General features: G+C 48.1%; 1 protein-coding gene across 2 annotated transcripts in view; it reads left to right on the top strand.

Annotated features, from left to right (window-relative positions):
- The first annotated feature begins 6,113 nt into the window (after nt 1–6,113).
- The window catches only part of Ntf3 (neurotrophin 3), a 70,617-nt gene continuing 53,015 nt past the window's right edge, over nt 6,114–23,715 (top strand). Inside the window, exons 1-2 of one of the 2 annotated variants that reach the window (XM_004643563.2) lie at nt 6,114–6,174; nt 7,779–7,890. In XM_004643563.2, the coding sequence (XP_004643620.1) occupies nt 6,140–6,174; nt 7,779–7,890 (147 nt within the window). In that variant the 5' untranslated portion in view covers nt 6,114–6,139. Of the gene's footprint in view, nt 6,175–7,778; nt 7,891–11,962; nt 12,029–23,715 lie in introns of those variants that run through there. The other variant, XM_023703744.1, reaches the window with a different exon arrangement.

Genomic DNA, 23,715 nt, shown 5'->3' with positions numbered 1-23,715 from the left:
ATATATATCAGCAGTCCTTAGAATGTAACACTAGGATTATTAAGTATATGGCATAAGTACATACTCAATAAATGTTATTATTTATCATCTATAAAGAGAATTTCTGTCTGCCAACATTCCTTCCTGCACTGGAAGATTAGGGCTCGGCAAACCTCTCGCACTGGCGTTTGGCTGCTTGAACATTACTTACATTCTGAGCAGGCCTGAGGACAGCTTGCTCTCGGGTGGGGACAGAGCAGAGCCAGCAGTGAATGGACCGGTAAATATAGCCAAACACGAGATGAGCTGGCCGTGAGGGCTGTGCGCTGTGCCCGTGAGCATGCCATTGTGTGCGCTGGGGGTAGTACTGGCATGCAGGCTTATTTTAACCTGAACTCAGCTTTCCTAACCCCTCAGAACTCTTACTTCTTTTGAGTGTGTCATGAGAACTCAGGTCACAGGGTCCTTAAAGTAAAAGACATAGACTAATACTCTTTCCTCAGCTTTTGTTGAGCTCTGGATTAAAGGGAATACACTCAAGCAGGCATGGAAAGTAGATCAAACCCCTTTGCTACCCAGCCCACCTCAACCACTTGGGCTGAACCTGCCACTAAAAAGGGAGGATTGGTCTTAGGGGCATGAACGGTGGTGAAGAGACTCTTGAGGGCTCCCCTGGCTTCAGATTCCAAGATGACCTGTGTGAGAGGTGAGGCCTCAGAGAATGTCTCAGCACGTGTGGCTCTCATATGCTTGGCTCCACCACTAGGAGGGCCCCACCTGGCAAGTAAAGAAACTCAGGCTCCCAACCTGCACGTTTAGGCCGCTAAACACCTTCTCCCAGAGAGCCTCTGCCTCTTATTCCCCTGAAGGGGTGCAACTCTCTAACCACCCCAAGTCAACCCAAGAAAGGACTTCAGTACCCAGTGGAAGGAGTACTGTGATGAGAAGCGTGTCAGTCTCCCAGCAGCTCTCATCCATGGACATCTTGTGTTCTTCTCCCGCATCCTGGGGAAAGTGCAAAGCATAGGTCTCACTCACACAGACTGCCCAGCAGGGACAGAGATCATCTTGGGAACCAGCAGGGAGATCCATTCTGCTTTATACATAGAAGATCTGAGACCAAAGTCCCGAAAGAGACAACTTTAAGTTCCAGAAGCCTGAGTGTTGAAAACCTAAAAGATCAGAATCCTTAAGGTCTAAAATTTCAAAAGTCTAATCAACCTCTTGAAGATTACCTGAGCAGAACCATACCTTCCAACAGGCCCCATCTAGTCATAATTTAAATGCATGGTTTATAAAATAACCATCTTTTAAAATATTTTAGCAATTGTGATTACATCATTTGGAATTGTGTCTTTTTGGATTTTAATCAGCTCCACGTAAAAGTTGCCCGGCTGTGACTTGCAGCCACTGACAGGTTTCACTTAGATCTGTCCTTTGGGGCTATTGTAGGTGGAGGGGAGCAGAAATTAAGAAAAAATAATTGTCTTCAAATTAGTTTTCTTCTTTATAGTCCTTATCACAAAACAAATGATGCTAAGCGTCTTTACACACTGTTAACACCAAGCGACAAGCAAGTTCCTCTCTTATAGCTCACAAGTCAGGGACAGACTGGCTCTCCCAGCCCATCTCCCAGTCTCTAGCCCAGAGATACTCTCTGGACTGTATGGTCCTGCAGAATTCCTGTCCTTAAAGCATGCCCTAAGGGTCTCATATCCACTTAACTTTCCATTTTTCCTCCCAAGCTTGCCAGGTCCTCTTCAGCACTGAGACCTTTTCCAGTGGAGAAGCCACAGTGGAAAGACTGCCAAGCAAGGATTTCAGAAAACTGTGCTTGGTTCTCAACTCAGTCTCAAAAGGCTACCAGACCTGTTCCAAAATTCTCTGAGTTGAAATGATCAGAACACATTTGTGTATTTTTTGTGAAATATCCACATTGACCCTATGTTTTCCTTTCATCTTGACACTTGATAATGTCTAAACACAACTGCAGAGGGTCCACGTCAGCTGGCTGGCAGGGCACACAGCTTTGCGGAGCTCTGAAGGCCTGCTTCCTCTCCACCTCTCGGAAAGCGGGCGTGCTCTGAGCTCGGGCACTGGTGCTGAGGCCCGCCTATGGAGTACTTTATTGCCCGAAGATGGAATTAATAGCAACATCATATCTGTGTCAAAAGCACATAATAAAACTTTATGCTTCCTCCCCATGAAATATTTTGTTTATGTCACATGGGTCTAATGTACCAGGTTTTTTTTTTTCTCCTTTCCTTTGCTTCTCCTCCCCCACCTTCTTCCCTGCCCTCTTTGTCTCCTGAGGCCTATTCCCTTTGGAAATGCATTAGTTACCTAGGAAACCTTAATGTCATTTTTTTTTTATGAGTAGAGTGGCACAGAGCTAATTTATAGGGTAGTTAGAAATTCATGTCATGACTGGTGAAACGGGACACTTTATTATGACTTCTATATCCACCTGTGTGGTAAGAATACATACCTTCCCTCTATCATTGTCAGTGATTTCTCAAAACATCATTATGAATATGGATTCTATTTCACAAAATGAGTTGATTCATTGTTGTTCAATATAATTCATTATATTGTTCAGTGTAAGCCCTAGAACATAATTAGCAATAACAACAAACTATAATGTGCCGAGCAATCTGCTAGCAGGGGAAGGATATGGTGGAATTTCCCTTTAAATGATGAAGCGATTCTGTCTGAGGCAGGGAACAAGTAAGATGAAATGTTCAAATCCTTCAACTACGTCTTTCACATTTTTGAGGGCCACATTAGGAAATTAAATAAATTCTAAATACACTCACTACTTCATTCTGTCAATTTCTTGATGTCTGTCTAGAAGGGACAATTTATACCCCTGAACTTACAGTGTTGAGATGATGCCACACAGGTGCACAGATCAAGTGCCTGTCACCCACCACTGGGGTGGCAGTGACTTCAGTGTTAAGGGCTACCGGGTTGGGATCTTGGTTTTCCAGTGGGCCTTGCTAGTGCTGAGGGTTTTAAGCTGATCAGTTTCCTTAGTCTGGTTAATGCTGTGAAGAGAGTAACATTGTTTCCATCCATCCCAGATGGGTTCTGACCACTTAAGGAACCCTCCAAAGGCACAGAGCCGCTAGGTAGAGAGGCAGTGCACAACCAGCTTCATCTGACCCATCCAGGGAATTCCAGCTCCTGACCTGTGAGTAGTTTGGTTTGTTACTTGTTACCCAGAGAAAAGCCACTGAAAGTCTGAGGCCCCCATTTCTTCTTTTACTAAACGCAGGTGGAGACGCAACGGTTGATAGAATTTCACCTCTAATACCCCTGCTCTGTTTGCAGAGATCAAAGCTGATACTTCAAAAACTGTGCTTTCTGTTTTTTTAGAATGATAAAAAAAAAAATTTAAAGATCTGAGCTTGCTGAATAAACGAGTCCCTCCTTTTCCATGGACAACGGCTTCCACTTGAAAATGAAAAGAACACCTTACACTTAACTCCAGGGCATTTGGGAAGGGTTGCTAACTGGCAGGGTCAGTAGTTCTGTAGCTGCTGTGCACACAGTGATGGATAGGCATAATCTGAGGGCTTGAAGTCAAGGGAGTGAAGCAGACTTCCATATCATGGAAGGTCTCTCCCTTCCTCCTTCCCACCATTCTTTTTTCTTTTTTGGTGGCACTAGGGATTGAACCCAGAGCCACTGTACTGAGCTACATTCCAAGCCCTTTTGAGAACTTTGACTGACATCAAGTCTTGCTCTGTTGCCCAGGCTGGGCTCGCACTTGTGAGTGACCCTCTTGCTGCAGCCTCCCAGAGTGCTGGGATTAAGGGGATGTGCCGCCACTCCCAGCCGAATTCCTACTTCCAGAGCAAACCTTGCTCATTCATTTTGTTTCAGAAACACAGACATCCTGCCTCCATTGAGTGTGCAGGTGTCAGGGTAAGTGGCATGAGGTGGCCAGGATGGGACAGGAAAGCCACTGTAACTGGAAGCTGTTCTACCCAAGTGCTCCGCAACACCCTGAGGCAGCCTAGGATGCAACGTGCAAAAATTTATGGAGTCCGTTTTAGTAAAGTGAAAGGAGAGAGGGAAAAAGTGAAAGAGGACAGACATTTGGAGCAAGCTACATGCTTACGGGGATCATGTGCCATCACAGAGGACAAGGTCCTTGGAGACCATTTGGTCCAGTTGTCTCATTTCCTGGGCCACAACAAATTAACCACACACCCTTTGCCTGCCGTATGTGGAGTAGGTCAAGTCCATACACACACGCAGTTCACTGAAGGCAGGAGCAAGTAGATGCCGCCAACTTCATTCCACATTTCCACTTGGTTTCTGTTCAGTGTTTCAACCACAGAGTGGCGCTATTGCAAAAGGCAATAGCTAGGCAGGACGCAGGCTGCAGGAACTGGCTATACGCGAGCTTTAAGGGGGTTTTCAAAACCTGTCTGGTTAGTGCTCTCCCAAACCATTTGCAGGAACTAGGGGCTTCGACTCTGATACGGCAGCGAGAAAAACAAAGTCCAGAGACCTAAAAATACAGCCGACAGATGGGCAGGCGAGATGATGAGTAGAGTCAGCTTAGAGACCATCACTAGTTAATTGAAGAGGGGCTGCTCTCTCCTGGACTCCCACAGCCCTGGCTGCCTACGGGGCACAAGCAACCCAGCTTTTTTCACATTTATGCTCTTTGAGTCAGAGACTTTTTCAAAAAAGAGAAAAGCCTCTGCTTTGAAACACTGATTGCTTAGAATTTGCTGCATTCTGCTTCCCAAGGGACTCCGAATTCCATTTAATAATCTTTTATTTTATAGTATTTCATAATTATACCTTTCTACCCCTCGTCCACCCACCCTCTTCTCTTGTCACCTTGCCCAGCTCTTGTAAATCAGGCAGGAAGACCCAGCACCTCACTTCTCAGCCTTCTGCAGGGGAAAGAGGAGGTCCTATCACCTTTAACTCTGAAGTAGAAGGAAACACAGGACAGGATGCTCTCTCAGGGATGGTTATCTCAGACTTTCTCCCAAAGAAAAGGGCCTGTGCTTTCCTTTCCAGAAACCTTTTGGAGAAAGGAGCATCTTTCATTCTCTGCTCCTGCCTGGGTCTTTTCTCTCCTTGCCTAGCCCCTCCCTGCCCTCCCCCTTAAAGACACGGAATATATTTGGCAAGATTAAGGTGTCACCTCTCATATTACAGGGCCTGTTGAATGCATGCAGGGACAGACCCACCAGCTCCCTAGAGTTGGGAAACAATGAGAATTCTTCCTGGATAGCCCAGGTCCTGGCACAGGGAACTGGCCAGCCAGGGCAAGGCATCTGCAGAACAAATTGCAGTCTTCAAGTCAGGCCTGTCTTTTCTGCCTCTTCCTCTCCCTCTTCTTTTCTTCTGCAATTTCTTCCTGGAGTTTGCTCCTCTTCCCCTCCTCCCCTCAGACTGCCAGTGACCCAGGCCCAGCAGCCGCTGCTCTGCATGCATTTAACCCATTCCTTGCTGCAGAGACAAGCACGTTCCTCCTTTCACTCTGCAGGTTCCCTAAGGTGCTGGAATTTAAGAGCCCCTAGAACTCAACCATCAGAGCTGAATCTGGGTCCTGGATCCTTCTTTTCACAAATTGTGCAGCAAGTGTACATGGAAAGAACAAGGACCTTTTGGGGAAGAGGTGAGCCAGGAGATCTTGGTCACCCACCCTGGTGACTGACACCTGTCTAGAATATTGATCATTATTGTTTGTCTCTTGAGGAGGTGTGTAGGTCTAGTCAGTCCATCTTTTTCTTGAGGCTGGGACTTCAATGAATGAGTCTCCAGTGCCGTCTTAATGCGTTCTCATGTTCTTCACCGACTCCCTCTAGGGCCTAGCCCTGTCTGACTGCCTATAATATTTTTACCTAACTTAGCTGTCCATAATACTTTGACCAGGCGAGAAGGGAAAGAGGAGGCACGTGCTGGCAATGGGGGAGGGCGGGGAGGCGGGCCAGAAGCCAGGGAGAAAACCAGAACCCTACAGAGCGCGCCCAAAGCAAAGCTCCACGGTGATGCTCCGCAGCCTATCCGGCCCTGGAGAAACGCGTCGGGATTTTGGTTCCAGGGGAGCCACTGAAGGAGGACCCCACTCTTCCGAGACCCTGGAAGGGTTGCCCTGGGCCTCCGAGGCCGCTTCAGGCTGTTTTCGATGTGGCAGCCCCCATCGGCCAGGATAATGATGAGGCAGGTACAATCTATCTAGTTCGCAGCCCCTGGGATCCCTAACCTTCCCACCTCCCCACCCACCCCATCACTTCTCCTTGCTGTCTGCCTGGCTTGCCCTCAACGGATGAGTGCTGTTCTGACTTTTCTGGGTGTTTGACCGAAGTCAAACAATTACAAAGAATCTGGCGTTTTTTGGAACATCAGCCCTTGGTGGAATACAGAGTAGGCTGCTTGTAAGACAGCCAGAACAGTAAGGCTAGGAGGAGAGGGATACCGGCCATCCTTCCCAAGGGCATAAGGGTCTGAAGATCCTGGCAAGAGGTGCTCTGAGGATTGGCAGAGGTGGCAGGACAAAGAGGAGGGCTCTTGGAGTATGCACCAGGCACAGAAAGGGTGCAAAACTCTTGCGCAGGCTCGGGTTTCTTGTTGACCCTCAGTAATCTTTCACCCCTAATTCTCTCCTAGGGCGAATAGAAAAAAAAAGGGGGGGTAGCGCGCAGCAGATTTAAAAGGAACTCAGAACAAGTGAGGTCTAAAGACAGCTGAAATGGTCTCCAGATGAGATCGTGTGCCCTCCCCTCCAGTAAATCTATAGGTAGGAAAGTGAGTTACTTTCCGGGAGCTATGAGGAGATTGGTTTGTTCCCAGCCTTTTCTGAAGCCCGAGCTGTCCCCACCGACGCGGGCACACAAGGAAGGGGCTTAGGAGAAGTTGGAGGCCAGGAGAAATGGGAGCCTCTGGTGTGTTCCTCTGTGCTTTGCAAGCGCGCAGGCAAGCAGGCACACACACACACACACACACACACACACACACACACACACCCCTGCCTCTCTTCTCTATGACTTAACTTCCTAGGGCTTCCAGCTCTGTACCCTGAGTCCCCAGGAGCATGGAGTTCTGTGGGGAGAAATTGTCCTTGGGGGTATTTCCTTTGTGGGGAGCAGGTAGGGGATGACTGGTGGGCTCGGTGTGTGTGAGGGGTAAGTTCTAGAGCTTGGTTTGGAGGAGGATTTTATGATTCAAGTTCAACCTTTCTGACTTTAGGGGCAAGGAAGGCCCCTCTTGTAAAAAAAAAAAAATTAAAAAATCAAGATAAAGAACAAATAAGACAGACTGAAGACATTAACATGTAAAATATAGTGATAAATTGAATGTTTCGTTTGTTTCCACCGGGATGGCTACACCGGAAATTAGGGGTAGGGAGACAGAAGACTGTTGCTAATTTGGAGCGTTCTCTCTGTCTCTGTCTCTCGTCTCTCCTCTTTCTCTCGTCTCTCTTACGCTTTCCTTCCTTCCCTCATTCTTTCTTTCCGTTCTTTCTTCCTTTTTGTTTGTTTTTAAGAGAGGCCCTGAGAAACGCTTGTTTCCCCAGGTTCTAGGCGCAGGGCGCACCGCTGGCGGCGCGGGGGCGGGCCATGGCGCGCAAGGGGTTAAGCACGAGCGCAGAGCCATCTGGCCGGGTTGGCTGGTTATAACCGCGCAGATTATGTTCACGGGACTCAGAGTTGAAGGCTCCTCTCCTTACCGAGCAGCTCTGCGCACCGCCCCGCGAGAGAGCCCGGCACAACTTTCTTTCCTCGCTCTTCTCTCCTTTCTTCCTCTCCGGCTCGCCCGCGGGGTAGTGGCTGCGGCGGGGTGGGGGTGAGTTTGAATGACCGAGCTCGCGCCCACCTTTCTCTTCATGTCGACGTCCCTGGAAATAGTCACACGGATGCCATGGTTACTTCTGCCACGGTAAGGGGAGGCGGCGGGCACGCTGGACGAGCAGGTCCGGGAGTGGGTGGGGGCACGGCGGGAGCTCTGGCCAGCAGCGGGTCCGGAGGGTCCCCAGATCTGCACCCAGCCCCACCCCCACCGCGCCGGAGATCTTACTTTCCCCGGCTTGTTCCTCCCCCGAAGTTTGTGTTGGGCTCTGCCCGGGCGGAGGCGCAACCACAACCAGCCCCTACACACGCACACGCACACATGCACACATGCACGGATCCACCTCCTCCCTTGTTCCTATGCTGCCCCAGAAACTGCCCTCGTCTGGGAAAGTGATCAGGTTTAAGGGACCTAGATTGGAAAGGGGAGGTGGAGGCGAGGGAAAATGGGGAAGCCGGAAGGGTAGGAGAGGGATTCAGCAGGACCTCCCTCACTTCCCTCCACCTTTGTCATCCTCCAGAAGGCTCCCCCGCATGTGGTAACAAAAGAGGGTAACAGCCCCTGGGCGGGCAGGAGGCGAAGGTGTGGCCGCAGCGCCCCAAACGCATCCCGCACCTTGCCAGCCTCAGGCAGGGTACTCCGCAGGCCCCACCGACTCGCGGGGCCTGCGTGGGCCGGGAGGAGGGGGCGCAGAGCTCCATACCCCGGCGCCACTTCTCAGGCTGAAGAACTGGGACTCCTCGATCTGCGCCGTGTACCTGTGTTGGAGTTCCCCCAAAGCCTTTCTCGGAAACGACCCGGAGCCTTGTTTTGGTCAGTGGCTCCCTCGCCCCGGGTCTTTGCACAGATGTTGGAACTCGCGCTCAATCCGCACATCTGGGACCCAGTCTGAGAGCGCTGGTCACCACGGCTGGGGTGTCTCTGGGGACTTCCTGCCAGTTCCTCAGAGCTGGTTCTAGGAACCCTAGCTGTGGTTTGGGGTGTTGGGAGATCTGGGGACCTTCGGGGCTAGATCGAACTCTATCAGACCCTCCACTCCGAGCAGGACTATAGGGTGTGCGGTCCTTAGGGAATTTGGCTGGCGGGGGAATTGGCGATTCGGGAAAGGAAGGGTGGGGTGGCCCAGGGGCTGGGGTGGGGGAGGGCGCTCTGCTTATTGCCTTCAGCCCAAAGTGGGTGCGCGCCCAGGAGGCGCTGCTGCTTTGCGGAAATACGTCCCGGTTGCGGAACCCGTGCACTGCCCGGCGAATCTCATGCCCAACAGTGCGCGCCCTGTGCGCTAGAGTCATCTGGGTGGAATCGAGGCTCCGGTGGGGAAGCAAGTGGGGAAATATCTAACAGACTGCCTGGACTTGTCCCGCCCAGGTTGGCTGGGGGACGGGGGTTCCGAGTCTGAGCTAGGCAGCTTCTCCGACGCGACTCGAGCCTCGGCTCAGGCTGTGGACTGCGCCCTTGTTTATGTGCGTGCTGAGGTGGGGGCGGGGAAAGAGCCTAGAGGGGGTAGGGTGTGACTTCCTAGGTTTGGTGTTTGTAACTCTGCGCATTCCTGAATGAGCTAGGAAACCTGCTTTTAGTGAAGAGATGCTCTTTTGTACCATACAGACAAAACGGCAGGCCAGGAAGAACATACCTAAACCTTGGGGTGAGAGACAGCTGTAACCTAGAGGGAACTTTTCAGTCGGTTTTGTTTTCCCAACTTTTCTTATTCTGCTGCATACTGTCCCTGCCCCCTCTCTCCCAGGGTCTGCAACTCTTTCCTGAGGCTTTTGCACAAAGAAAGTTGAGAAGTAGAATTAATTCCGGGAATGAAATCCAAGTGCCTCTGCTTTGGTCTCGACACACAGAGCTGGAAGCAAGCTGGGGGAGAGGGGAAGAAAGCTGGCTTCTGGGACACTAGCAGAGGAAATGGGCCAGTCTGTGCCCTTTGCCTAGGACAGTGTGCCAGGCTAGGAGAGTATGCAAGGTTTGGAGGATGGTGCTAGGGCTGGGCTTGTGCCATTTGGTTCCGCATGAACAAAGCCTGCTTTCCTACAGAGGGAGATGAGGAACCTGGGTGGCCAGGACAGGATGGGGAGATGTCTCCAAGCCTGTGTGTGAGCTGTAAGTGAAACAGTTGTGCTCCATCCAGCTCTGCAGGCCTTCGCAGCGTGGGTCTGTGGGGAGCCTCTGGGTTGAGTGTGCAGAGCACAGAGAGCCATGAGAGCTTCCAGGAGCATAGGTGTGGCTGGTGGGACACCCACCGAGCAGTGTGGTGGGCTGGAGACAGGCATCCTGTGTACCTGCACAAAGGTGACAGGAGCTGGGATAGCGAGGTGACTGCACGTGTGCATAAAAGGTGGGCACGAGTGAGTATGCAGGGTACATGCCTGGGATCACAAAGGGGATGCGGGAGGAGGGCTGAGAAGAGCCCTGCACGAACTCTATGGACCTGTGCTGGGGGATTAGGCAGGGGTGGCACCAAGCATGCAGAACTGTGGGCTCTGACACTTTTAAGGGAGAGGCTGGACATTTCAGGAAAAGACGCTGGGTTCCGGGTCCCCTTTTCCTCCTCCCTGCATCCAGGGAGGAGGGGATTGGACAAGGCTAGGAATAAGAGTTGTACATTTAAGGGGAAAAATTGCTTTGCATGGACACTGGTAGAATAAGAAAGAATGTGTGCACAAGAGGAAAGTGGGTGGAGAAATGTGTCACGTGCCTGGGGACAGGAATGTATGTTGTATGCCACCCATAATGCACTTTGTATTTGAAAAGGGGATTCACTGTCAGCAGTTATCGTTGATTATCAGTTATAATTAATGGGGTGCCTACTGGATGTTCAGCCCATTGCTGCCCTGGAAAAATTCCTTCTTGGGGCTCCGCTGACCTCCACAGTTTTGCCAGGAATGGAGAGAGGGCAGTTCTTGCTGTGGTTTCTTCAAGGTCTATAATTCAGTTTCTAGAGATGTTTATGGATGTTGGGGCAAAGGGAGGCAGACTTGAAATATGTCTGTGGTCTTGTAAAAAGGGGGCAAAGATAGAGGTTGCTCTATACATGGGGGGGCTGCAGGGGAGCTGGAGGATGTCACTGCTTGTAGAGTGGGTGGGCTGGGAATGGGGAGGTGCCACTTTCCAGGATAGGATGTGAGGGCTGGGTTTCTAAGAAGGTGTGGTGTCTCCTTGCTAGCCAGGAGTCTCGCTACCTGGATTGGAAGAGTGCAGTGGTGCTCAGGAATGTCTTGGGCAGAGTGTTTGCTCATCCTGGATATTTTTTGGGCTATGAGTTTAAATTTAACCTGAGTATGTGTGCACGACATGTACACGTGGATATGTACATCCTGGATGCCCACTGTGGTCTGAAGGGGGAAAAGCAGAGATAAAAAACCTGCAAGCAGCTGCTGCCTCCTACAAGAACCCCAGAGAGGGTATTGAGTCCTGCAGAGAGAGGCTGCCCTCTTGTGATGCACACAGTTGCCTGTCTGAACAGGGAATAGGGAACCCCTTTTTGATTGGATTCTGAACATGCAGGAATTTTGACTCTCAGCATTTTTTTTTTTTTTTCCTGGAACCGGGGATTGAACTCAGACCCTTGTGCTTGCCAGGGAAGCACTTATTCTACTGAGCCATCTCTCCAGCCCCGACTCTCAGCATTTTTGACTTCAGAAAATTGTAGCTGTGCTATTTTGTGCCTCTATCCTGTGTTTTTAGGGGAACTGGAACCTGTAAGGGAACAGTCGAGGTAGGACTAGACCTTTGGCTGGAGGATCTGGCAGGAGGTGCTTCCGAAGACAGTGAAGTGCAGCGGGAGACAGTGAAGTCCTGCTTGGGAATCTCTTGATTTTAGCCTAGTTCTATCACATTGGATCAATGTGACTTCCAAAAAATACTCTCATGTATCTGTTTCTTTTTTTGGAGGATGGCAATCTTGATAATAATTCGAGGTGAAGGCAAACGTATTCCTCATTTTTCCCATCAGAACTTGATGTATTTAGTTACACAAAAGTGTACAGAGATGACATCTAATTGGACCCAGGTGCTGGCCTGTCCGTAAGTTGCTGTGGAAGTGGGTTTTTTTTTAATCATCCTTTTACAGTGCAAGTTGCTGATCCTGGTGGCTCCTGTGCTTCTGTCACTCTACACAAACAAAGGTTTCTGCGACTGCCTCAGCCTAGTCATCCAGAAACAGGAGGCAGCCAGGCCTGGGTTCCAGCTGATGGAAGTCTGTAAGGTCTCCAAGGTACTCAGGAGCCAGGTAATCCAAAACTCAGTGATTAATTATCGAAGACGTTTTCTTGTGTTTAACATCAGCTATGCAGATCGCAATGCCAAAACAAATGCGGCTTTGAGGACAGAAAAATAGCAGTTGTCCTTGGCATCGCAGAATAAAAGCGAAGCAAAGTCCAGCTATCCTGTGTTATTATAAGTCTGTTTTTCTCTTGGTTTTGGTGGGCAAGCGCCTGCCTGGAAGGAAGAGGAGTCCTGGGCTTTAGATTTGCAAGTTTCTGTGTACCCAGTCAAATAAATCTGGTGCGGCTACTACTTCTCCTGGAGATGAAGATGGAGGTACGGAGGCACCGAAACCTCCCAGTCTTCCCAGAAGTTAGCACACGCTGTCAACTCTTGGCTCCGAGTCAAGGCTCCCATCCTTGAGTTCATTGGCCATAAATAGTCAGGAGCTAAGCTATTTCCATGAGGCACTAAACCAATTCTGTTGCTTTTCTTGGCGAGATTGGGCCAATTAAGTTGATTGGAAGAGGTCGCTGCCGATGGGCCTCGCATTCCCCAGGCGGGAAGGGCCAGCAGGGTTTAATTACATAACATGTCCCATCTCTGCACTTCCACTCCCAGATGCGTCAGATGTTCAGGCCTTTCCTCTTCCCCTCCATTCAGGATGCAATTGAGCAGGCAACTTCTTCTCCAGGCTTCCCCGGCCCTTTGCCTGAGCAGTTCCAGGTTCCTACTCCATTTGGGGTACAAGTCTATGTGTGGGCCAGGAGTGAGAGAGAGGAACGGACCTGACATACGAGACCCTTGACACAGGCCATGCTGCTCAGTCCTCATCACCAGCTACTGTTTTACTCTTGAATGAGCCAGGCAGTGGCTGACATTGGGGCTCTTGAACTAATAATGATGGTCGGTTGTTTTGGGGAGTGAGTTTATTTAAAATTGACTGTCAGACAAGGGCCAAGTGTTCTACTAGAGACCAGCCTAAATGATGTGTGGTGCTACTGATAAGGCATGTGAGTATAGTTCATGTGTGCAAAGGGAGAAAAGGATGTGGTGTGTGTGTGTGTGTGTGTGTGTGTGTGTGTGTATGCACATACTTGGGGACACAGGAACCCCAGGAGCTGTGTTGGCTGGGCAGGAGTCAATTATAGATCTTACGTTACAAGCAACTGATATGTGGGTATCTAACTCAGAGTGGGGCATCATTGTGTTGGGTCTTGCAGGTAGAGAAGCCTTTAGAAAAGCTAGGTTTAGTGTCTTCCAAGTCATTTGTATAGAGGGATTCTAGCTTTGAAGTATGAAGCCAACATCTATACTACTTCATGTTTGCCTGGGCAAATTTCTATGGAGATCAAGGCTGGACAAATGAAGCAAAATAAACAAAAAGCACCCTTTAGAGGACTCAGTTTTACACCCGTGAGAGTACACATTGATGGCCAAGAGCTTTGTTCTTGATTGCTGACAGTTTTCCGCACAGGTTTCCAGCATTTCATTTTGCCAAGAAGTGCCGAGGGGCTGGAGACCACACAAGCCTGGGTGGCCAGGATATTTCTGCTGTCTGTGTCATTATTTGTGTGACTGCATTGATCAGGAAACTCTGAGGGCTGGCTGGAGCCCGGGACATTCTCACAGGTCAGATCTCTGACTGTGACAGTGATTTGGCTAGAGAGCATATTTTCAAAGTGAAATTGTGTGTAGCTTGTTTTAATCACTGGTTATCTAGCAAGCTCTCCGAGGTGTTTGTCAAGCCCACAGCATATAGATTTGCTCAGTCCAAGAGATTTGAAAACAGTGAGGTTATTCAGCATACAAGGCCTGAGATTTTTGAGTAAATAACTGCTTATTGATGTCAAAAGACACCAGTGCGAGGTGATTCTAAGCAGCATGAGAGAACAAATGACCTGTTGGTGTGGAGGTGGCAAACCGAGGCTGAGCTCTATTACTACATGACCTGGACATTCTCTAAGTCTATAAATGAGGAGGTTCAATTAGAAGATCTGAGTCCCATTCCAGCTCCACCAACTGAGGATTCTATAGTAGCCCCATCCTCTTACTTAATTGGTACTCATGTACCTCACTTCAATAATGCCTTGCTACACCCTGATGAGCTCTTTTGATGTATGGGGAATAGGTTAGTCAAAGGTACCAAAAGACTTTCCTGGAACATTTTATTTTAACCAAGAATGCTCAAGACACTGGCTTAGCATTCTTCTAAGAGGGGATGAGTTTGGCCTTCTGATCGACCTGGTGCTACTCATTCCACTTCTGCTCAGGTATGTTTCAGTGTCAATGAAACTGTCAGGGCTACTGTCAGTGTTTCTAAGATGAATCCCCCTCTTTAAGATGATTGATGATGATAGTGGTGATTATTGTCAATATCTGAGTGCTACTGACATTATTGCAGATTTTACAGAAAATTATCCAAGTGTCACAAATAATCCCATTTGCAGATAGGGTTCCTGCAGTGGTGTGAGGGTAGGGGATATGCCTGTATGTAGTCACACAACTGAATGTTAATATGCTGGTTGTCCTTCTTGAACAAACCTGTGGCCATCCCAAGTCCCTCACTTGCCATTCAGGCTGTTTTAGTTTTAGTGACGCCATCTAGCTGGGAGCTAGATCCATAGCCTTCTGCGAAGTCTGCTGTCCCACAGGGTAACCTGCTCCAGCAGAAGGTTCCTTCTCATGTGCAAGACAAATGTTTAGGTTTTCTAGCCACCTGCTGGTAAGCATGTGTCCGATTTGTCTTAGTTTCCACGGTCCCTCCCCCTTTCCTTCCCATTCTGTTGACAAGGGAATTTGCCCTTCCAGAATTCGGGTATTGATTTAAGCCACAATTGCCTCCTTGTTAACTCTACAAGATGGAAGCTGGACATCTGGTTTTGATCCTCATTCCCACAAGAGATGGTAGATCCCAGCAGTCTTGAGTCCTGGGTTGAGAATCAAATAGAATGTATGCACAAGAAACTATGAACATCAGCAACGCTGCCCTCCACCCAGAATGTAGATAGAAGGTGGCTTTCCTTAATAGGCTAGGGAACTTGTACCATTTAGACTGGGGCCAACATTAAAGAAGACGTCTTGCTTTGCCTGTGCCTCAAACCAAGCTATGTTTGATGCAGGTCAGAACAGCTATAGTGTCCTGCATTCTTGGCATTGGCCTCCTCATGCCATTCTCTGGGCAGAAATGGAAAAGCCAAAGTGGCTCCTGGGATGACTGCTGTCGTCTTCGGAGGCCGTGACTGAAGACTCTTGTTCTTTGTAAACAGCTTTTCTTGCTAGCACTAGTGCTTATGCACACACACACACACACACACACACACGTACGCACACACACACATGTACATGTGCATGCACACACACCTCCAAGTCAGCCAGTTAGCTGTGACTTTTTGATCTGTTGCCTAATGGTATTTGCATGTGAAAATAGATGGAGTACACTAAGTGCTTCTGTAAAGTATAGATGCTCAAAAATATTCATTCACTTTGTTTAAAACTTTCCATGTTTACTGATATTTTTTTTCTTTACATTGGTAATAGGGCCTTGTTGGTTTTTTGTTTACCATAGCCAAACCCTTGAGACTTGCTACCCCCTTTCTTCTGTTTCTAATTCTAAGCCATATATATATATATATATATATATATATATATATATATTTCAGTTTTTAAAAGATTTATTTGACAAGTTTCACTTAGTCCAATACACCTAAAAGGAAATCACAATGCAATGAAAGATTTAAGTCAAGTTCTCAGGATTTCATACAAACACCAACATGAAATCTTCAGGTACTCGAAAACCTGCATCTCAAGTTTGCATCTCAAAATGTGTGCATTATCTTCTGGAAAAGCTTAAACTTATGAGCCTTACAGGTTATTAAATGAAGCTAGAATTAAGAAACAGGTCAAATGTGTCACTTCTAATTGTAGACTTAGCTCCCATATTGAATTTTATGGGACAGTGTGTCTTTCAACCTGTGTCCAGCATTCCAGGTCAGGTGGCAGAAGAACACCACCATTTAATGTAATTCACCTAAGCCCTAGTCTTAAAATCTATTCTTGTCTGCTTCCAAGTTATCCCTCAAGGAATATGATTGAGGATCTCAGTCTGGGACAGTTCCATCCTGGGTCTTGAAGAGTGGTTCTGATAGGTCCTAAGGGAAGCTGCTGGACTCAAAGGGAAGCTGCATCTCTGGAAATCACTTGATCTCCCAGCAGGTGTGCCTAATGGATAGGGGCCAAGCCCTCTTGTCACCCAGCTTGCTGCTTTGTGACTTTTCTGAGGACTTGAATGAGTTGTGCCAGATCGCTTCCTTTCCCTCTGTGCACTGATGTTTTCTTTTCTGAAAATGAGGGAGTTGAGCTAATCAGTTGTTCCTGGTGGTTATGAAACTGTGACTGCTGAGATCTGCCTCTTCTGCCCCCCGCCCCCTGGCACCCAGTGACCCATGTCTGGCATTTCCAGGTATCCCTCTTGCCTGGAGGACTCTTGTGCAGAAATGTGGAGGGGGTGGAGGAGGAAATTAAGCTATGCGATGCCAGATAAGTTATTGAACATATGGATGAGTGCGTGTTTATAAAGTGCTACAGAAGCAAGCTGGCCAGATCTGTGGCAGATCTTAGACTGGGAGCAGGGAGCATGGGAGAGGTTTATGTAGGGTGGAGTTGTCTGTGGGTAGCTGAATTCAGTAACCTAAATCAGAAAGATCCCAAACTATGAGCAGGGAAGCCAGATTCTACCTTTAACCCTACCAGAAACTAACTGTAATTTTAGAGTAGTGTGCACCATATCAGGTCTCACTTTCCTTGTGTGTTGTGTGAGAGAAGTAAGGGCTACGAGATTAGATAATTGCTAAAATCTTTCCTGCCTTCTCTTTAATACATGAGGACTGGAGGCTCGTAGAATAATCTGGGTGGATGGATGAAGGGGGCGATGGTTTTGATAGGAAGGGAAATGTCCTGATTGGAAAATGATGAGTGGTCAAAATAGGTGTCTCTTCCTGCTTTCAAGGTAGCAGACATACCATATGTGCACTTTTTGTTTCAAATACGTATCTGTCCATCTTTATCTGTGATGTTAAAATTATCCCTTCCGTCTTTGCTTAGCTGTTCTTTCCCTGAGATGCCTCCTCCACCCCACCCCACCCCCCAGAGCCTGACACTCCCTTCCCAGGATCCCTATGTTATACCACTTAGCAGACTGTTTTATTAGCATTCCTATCTTCTCACTACAGTCTGAGCTCCACAACGGAAGGGATCTGGTTTTTTCATCTCTCTGTCCCCGACACCTGCACTACTGTCCAGCATAGGAGTGCAACGGGTGAATGGCTACATGACAGATCCTCTGTGCATTCGGATTGTACAAAACCAATAGGATAGCCCCAGAGACAGCTCTGAGAGGTGGCACGCCTTACAAAGGGCCAGAAGCTGTGCTTCCTGAGGCACCCCTTCAGTCTGTCCCATGGCTGAGGCCATGAATGCTCACTGTCCACTCTCCAGAACAGGTTACCTTGGCTCTTTTGAGACCCTCCTTCCCCATATCTAGGCTTTCTGGGTCCTTCTGCAAACTTGGTCTTTTCATCATGGGGAACTGGGTAGCACTGCACGTGAATTACGTTAACTCTTTGGACATTCAGGACAGCAGCTCAACACACATATGTCTGTATCCTGTTGGTGGTCTATGCTAGGCATTGGAGAAGTAGAGACGAGTGGGGTCCTGTCCTCAAGGTCTAGCAGCTGGTAGAGAGACAGGCAGATTGTGGGTGACCTCCAGGGAGAAAAAGCTAACATGGAAGATAGAAAGCAGGGTCCCCACTTTAGCTGTTCCTTTTTCACATAAACAATAATAAAGGGTTCTCTAGGCTTGGAAGCAAGCTGAAGGGTCCCCGAAGATTTCTCCTTCATGATGACCCTGTTTTGTTGATCCTGGATTCCAGCGCTAGGTCAGGATCAAGGTGGAGGACATTCAGAACCCATCAACTTGTGAACCCTGGCTCTTCATGGGGAGACTTTGGACAAAGGTGTGTGTAGTGCAGGTGCCAGGTCTTGGGATATTTAAGTAGGTAAGTACACAGGGCACTTTCTGGAAGTATCCTTGCTCATGGCTGAGATACTGGGCACGGGAAGAGGAAGGGCTCTGCCTCCTGTGCTTTTCCTCCCTCCTGCTCTGCGCAGTGTTGTTTCTGTGGCTTCTTCTGACACAGGGACAGACTGCCATCTACTGTCCACTTCTGTCCTCTGAGTCCCTCTTGCTCAGGGAACTCTCAGGGTTTTCTTCTCTACATCCTGTTTTTAATGGATCCAGAGGCAAAGGCAAAATAGATACCTTAGTTACTAGTTTCTTTAGAATTGAGAAGAAAACTTAAGAACCACAACACATCTGTTGTTACCAAGCTGTTAGTTCATGGGGGCAGCCTGGCCAGGCCTGAGCCTTCCTGACCTCTATACTAGGTACCACAGGGAATGCTGAGAGGTAACAGGCAAGAGCGTACCCTCAGCACCCAGCAGTCTCTTTAGCAATACAGAAACAAACACAACAGGGTGTGACAGTATGTATTGGAAAAGGTAGAAGGGTGGCAGGGACTGGAGTGGCTTAGGGAGATTGGAGGAAGGTCCTTGCAGACTGGAGAGGCTAGGAAAGACAAGCATGGCCACCCGGACCCACATCTACCTCAGGAACCTCACTATAGCACCAGTGTTGGGGTTCTCAGTGCTCCTGTAAGCTGTGTGCTGTCCAGGAAGAGGCTCAAAACCAGGAGTTGGGGGCCATGTAGGCCTGATGTCCAGGGGCTTGGGAGTCCTCATCTCCAAAGTTAGGCTGTTGGTTTTCTTGATGTGTAAGGCTCCCTGACCCCTGATACTCTCACCACACCTCCACATTTGCTCCAGCCTGTTGGATCCCAGGCAGGAAGCCACTTGGATCCCAGGCAGGGAGCATGCTGGATGTGCAGAACCCAGGATCATGACCCTGAGGTCTGTAGGATGGCAAGGATTTCCCCAAGGGAATTTGGGTCCTGCTCAAATTTGAGGATGTGGAAGACCCCACGGGTCCCCTGCATACTCCTGTTACCACATCTCTTGTACTATTTCCTTCAAAAAAAAAATGCATGTGTGTGGTACTGGAGTCAAGAAAGTCCCATCTCCAAAGCAAAAAGCACTGAATCCCTGACACTGGCTGTCCACAGCTAAAGTCACATTTCTTCACATTAGCATTCCTTCTTCCATTTTTATTTTCCTTTAAGAGACTTTTTATGACTAAAGCAAGAAGATCAATTTCCAACAGTTCTTTCTCTCATTCTGTTTTTTCCTTTTTCTTAGATATTAAAGTACTACCAAGAAAATTTCCAGTGCGTCTATTTCATATCAATGTGACCATGGTGTGTGTGTGTGTGTGTGTGTGTGTGTGTGTGTGTGTGTGTAGGGGAGCGCAAGGAAGAAAGGTGCTTTATATTGTGATTTGTTATTAAGCCTCGGAAATCAAGTTGTGTTCCTAGTGGAGAGACCATCATTACAGTCCTCTGACATTTTTCTTTTACTTGTTGGCTCTTGTACAAATCAGGCCTGTGTCTTCCCAGTCCACCATTTCAGTGCTTTATTTTCTGTCAGGGCTACTGTATAAAGTCACCATCTGTGTGCAAGTTTGCTAAATTCTTTAAGGACTGCTCAACAGAGATACAGTGAAAGATAGAGCCTTTGAGAAGGCCAGATTTTTGACTAAAGAAAAAAATGTGAGAAGGGTGGAGAAGGATTTGTGGTGTTCGCTGAATGTTCTCCTGTACCTGATGATGTCCCTACTGTTGTCCAAGGAGACACAGCGGGCAGCCGCTAGAAGAGAGATACAAGGGAATTCTTGGCCAGTCAGTGGGGCAGGAGATCAGCAGCTCTCAACATTCTGCATGGATCCAGGCAACTGCAGGAAGTCCCTGGGAAATGTTCCGTTCATAATCCCTGGAGAAAGTAGGAGGAAACAGGGCCAATGAGAACTCTCAAGTCAAAGCCACCTCCGGGGAAGAGGTCCCAGGTGGGCAGAAACAGGGCTTAGCAAAGGAAGAGAGGTCCAGGAGGTGGTGCTGAGCCAGAGTGCAGTGCAAACAGTGCACAGCTGGGCAGGTGCCCACCAGGAAGGGGCCCTTTGCCCTGAGGGCAGGGGGAGCTAGGGAGCCCTGGGAGCCCCACGGTGAGAGCAAGGGCACACTGCTGTTGGCAAAAGGCTCCTGCGGCCTATGGTGTGGAAAATGACTCTTAATAAAGAGCTGTTCAGTGAAAGAAAACATGGCCAGTGCTTGGATGGGCAGAACAATGAATGAATGAATGAATGAATGAATGAATGAATGAATGAATGAAATACAGAGAGAACAGCAACAAACTTGATTTGATTCCTAATCACCTGATCACTCTGATCATTGTTGGTTCCAGGGGAGGTTATGGCAGGATTAGCATCTAAGGATGGCCTGGAGCCTGTGGCTTCTCAGAGCATGAAGATATCATAATTCTTAGTGCTGAGAGTTCAAAGTGGGTTGCTAGTGGGAAATCACCCAACCATTTCATTTCCAATTTGATTTATTTCAACATCATGAAAAAAAAAATGAACTTTGGAGCTACTCCCCCACCCCCAGAAATTTGCAAACTGTAGCAGTCACCTGTTCCCTAGAAGCAGATCTATGCTGTGGGCCTTTTCTTAGGTTCACAATGAAGTATGGACAGACACTAAGGTTTCTGGGAACTGAATGACTTCCAGATTCCTGGACAACACATTTATCTATAAATTTTCTCACTGATTAAAAAATCTGTGTGTGTATTTAAAGAATTAAACTCTCCTCAAAATTATCAAATCCACAGTGCCTCTTCTTCCAGTAGTAACTCTGTGTGGAAATGTGTGTAGGGTCCCAGTGTTCGGTGTCTGTGAGGACAGTGTGTGTGACAGTGACCCAAACACCTAGTGTAAGTCCAGCCGGTAACTCGTGCAGTGAGACTGGGAGAACCGTCCTTGGAAAGCCAAAGGGAAACAGAGACACAGCTCAGGGTCTGGAGTCCTCGTAAGGTCTTCGCTTCATGAAGACGCTCCCTGTTCTGACAATTCCGTTCGCACCTTGCACTTTCTCCAGATATTGTTCTGACCAATTAGATTGAGATTACCCAGGGCGGGGGTAGAGATGGGTGGTTTTTGAGGCTCATGGAGATGAACCCACTGTGAAGCTTGGATTGAGAGCCACTAGCCAGTGGCACCAGGCTGCTGGGCCCCTGTCCTGCCTCTCTGCAGATCTGTGGTGGTATTGGTCCCACTGGCACCCTTTGGTGTACTTGCCAAGACTCAGCACCTAGTTTGGGATGCTTAGCTAATCTGAGTTGACGGTCCTCTCCTTTCTGCTGAGCATTGGTGTCAGAAACTAGATTCCAGGAAGAGAGATTGGGCAGTGCCCACTATCATCCCTCTACTGGAGGGAACACTGAGGGCAAATCGCAGATGGAGAGGAGAGAATGCAGAGTAGACCAGGATGCCTAGGATATTTTCAGTGAAGCCCGGAGTTTTATGTCATCTCAGTTTTCCCAGTAACCTTTAGGGGCAAGTATTCCATCTGGCTAGAATGCAAAGTGTGCATGATGCCTTCATCATAGAAAATGGGTTTTGGTCCTGACTGAGCAACTGGCCTACCTGGGCTTCCCAGGAGTTTACGTGCAGCCAGTGCCCTCTTCTGGGAGTAGCTGTGGATCAGGGCTGCTGATTTCCACGGGCTCAGTGGAAAAAAAGCGTCTGCTCCCTCTCTGTATCCGGAGATCTAGCACCGGGCTCCCCTCTTGGGCTGGGCTTTCCAAGAGGCCCACCTGAACATATGTCTTAACCAAAGGGCCTCCACGTGGAGAAAGCAGTTGCTTCCTGTATCTGTGTGTCCAGGGACTGGGGAGCAGTGGGTTAGGGGGAAAGCCCCAAAAGCAAAGCCTGGGAAAAGTTATTTCCAACCATAGGTTGCCTGATTTTTAAAGTAGATTATATGGAATCCTTGAAATCCCTGGGTAGCTGTCTCATTAGCACCTGCAACAAATATATTTGTGAAGCTGAGTGTGATATGCATACCTGTAATCCCAGCACTGTGGGAGGCTGAGACAGCGGGATCTGAAGTTTGAGCCCAGCCTGGGAAATTTAGCAACTTAATCTAAAAAAGATAGGGATATAGCTCAGTGCAAAGGCCCTGGAGTCAATCCCCAGTACCACATAGACAAAGACAGATAGATGATTGATAGATAGATAGATAGATAGATAGATAGATAGATAGATAGATAGAATAGAGATAGATAATGGAGATCCATAGATACCAGAGATAGATGATAGATAAGATAGATAGACAGATTAGACAGACAGACAGACTGCAGATGCTGCCAGGCATGCTAGAGCTAAATGTCTAGCACCCACTCCCCCATTGCCAAGTATATGCTTCAGTAAGAGTTTTGGGCTTCGGATTATCTGGGCCGAAGTGCAGCGTAGGAAGCACCATGCAGTGGAGTGAGGCACGCTGACCGGATGAGTGCTGGCGCAGGAGACCAGGCTGGCCGGTGCTGTGGCCACAGTGTGCAGGCTGCGTAGGGAGACGGCCTTGTTCTACAGACTACTGAGTAAGTCGCACATCACTGCCACAGGCGGGCCTGTGAAAAGCAGCAGACACCGAGACACACTGCGCCGTCTCCCTGCGTATGTGGATCTGAGGTCATCCTTGACTGGGTGCACCTGACACCTGCTCTGTTCCCTGAACACGCAGCAGCACCTTCTGCAGTGGCCTTTCTGTTCAAATCAAGGGATGTGATATTTTCAGGAGAGCGGTAAGGGATGAATACATTCATTCTGAACTCTAGCTTATTTTGTTTTCAAGGTGTAATCCAAGGCCTGTTGACACATAACCAGAAGGCAAAATAGAAAGATAACTTTAGGGTTTAGGAGTATTAGATAGAATGACTGTAAGAAAACCTGAGTCATTTTCTAGTAATCTTCCTGTAGGATTATACACAAGAATCAGAAGAGAAAATATTCTTCAAACTATTTTTTTTTCTTTTTTTTTTCTTTTTTTTTTTTTTTTTTTTGTGGAACCAGGGATTGAACTCAGGTTCTTGTGCTTGCCAGGCAAGCACTTATTCTACTGAGCTATCTCCCCGGCCCGCTTCAAACTATTTCTGCCTTTGAGCTAATAAAGAGGAAGGAATCTAAGCTTCATAATGAAATGTATTGAACGCTAACATGTAAGCAAAAGAACTGAGAGTCCACTTCTGCTGATCATTAATAATCGCAACCTCTTGTAGCCTCAGTTTCCTCATTTGATAAAATGGAATAACAAACTAATTGCATAACACACACCATGTGGAGTCTCAGAGATTATGGATAGGAAGTGCTCTGTATTTGTAAGTTACAAATACATGTTAGAGTTCAAAATGATACATTCTGTTTTCTTGTTTTTCAATTTTATTTTATTATTTCTGTAGTACTAGGAGTTAAACCCAGGGCCTTCACATTGAGCTACAACCTGGTTGGTCTCTCTCTCTCTCTCTCTCTTCCCCCCTTTCTTTCTCCCTTCCTTCCTTTCTTTTTTCTTTCTTCATTTGCTCCTTCCTTTCTTCTTCCCTTCCCCTTTCCTCTCCCCTCCCCTCCCCTTCGCTGCTGTCCCCTCCCCTCCTTTCCCTTCCTCCCTCCCCTCCCCCTCTCCTCTCCCCATCCCTTCCCTTCCTTTCTGA

This window comes from Octodon degus, unplaced genomic scaffold (assembly GCF_000260255.1).
Source record: "Octodon degus isolate 3935 unplaced genomic scaffold, OctDeg1.0 scaffold00178, whole genome shotgun sequence".
In the NCBI taxonomy this organism is placed as follows: Eukaryota; Metazoa; Chordata; class Mammalia; order Rodentia; family Octodontidae; genus Octodon; species Octodon degus.
The sequence above is the reverse complement of the archived record's forward strand: the minus strand, read 5'-3'. Positions and strand labels throughout refer to the sequence as shown.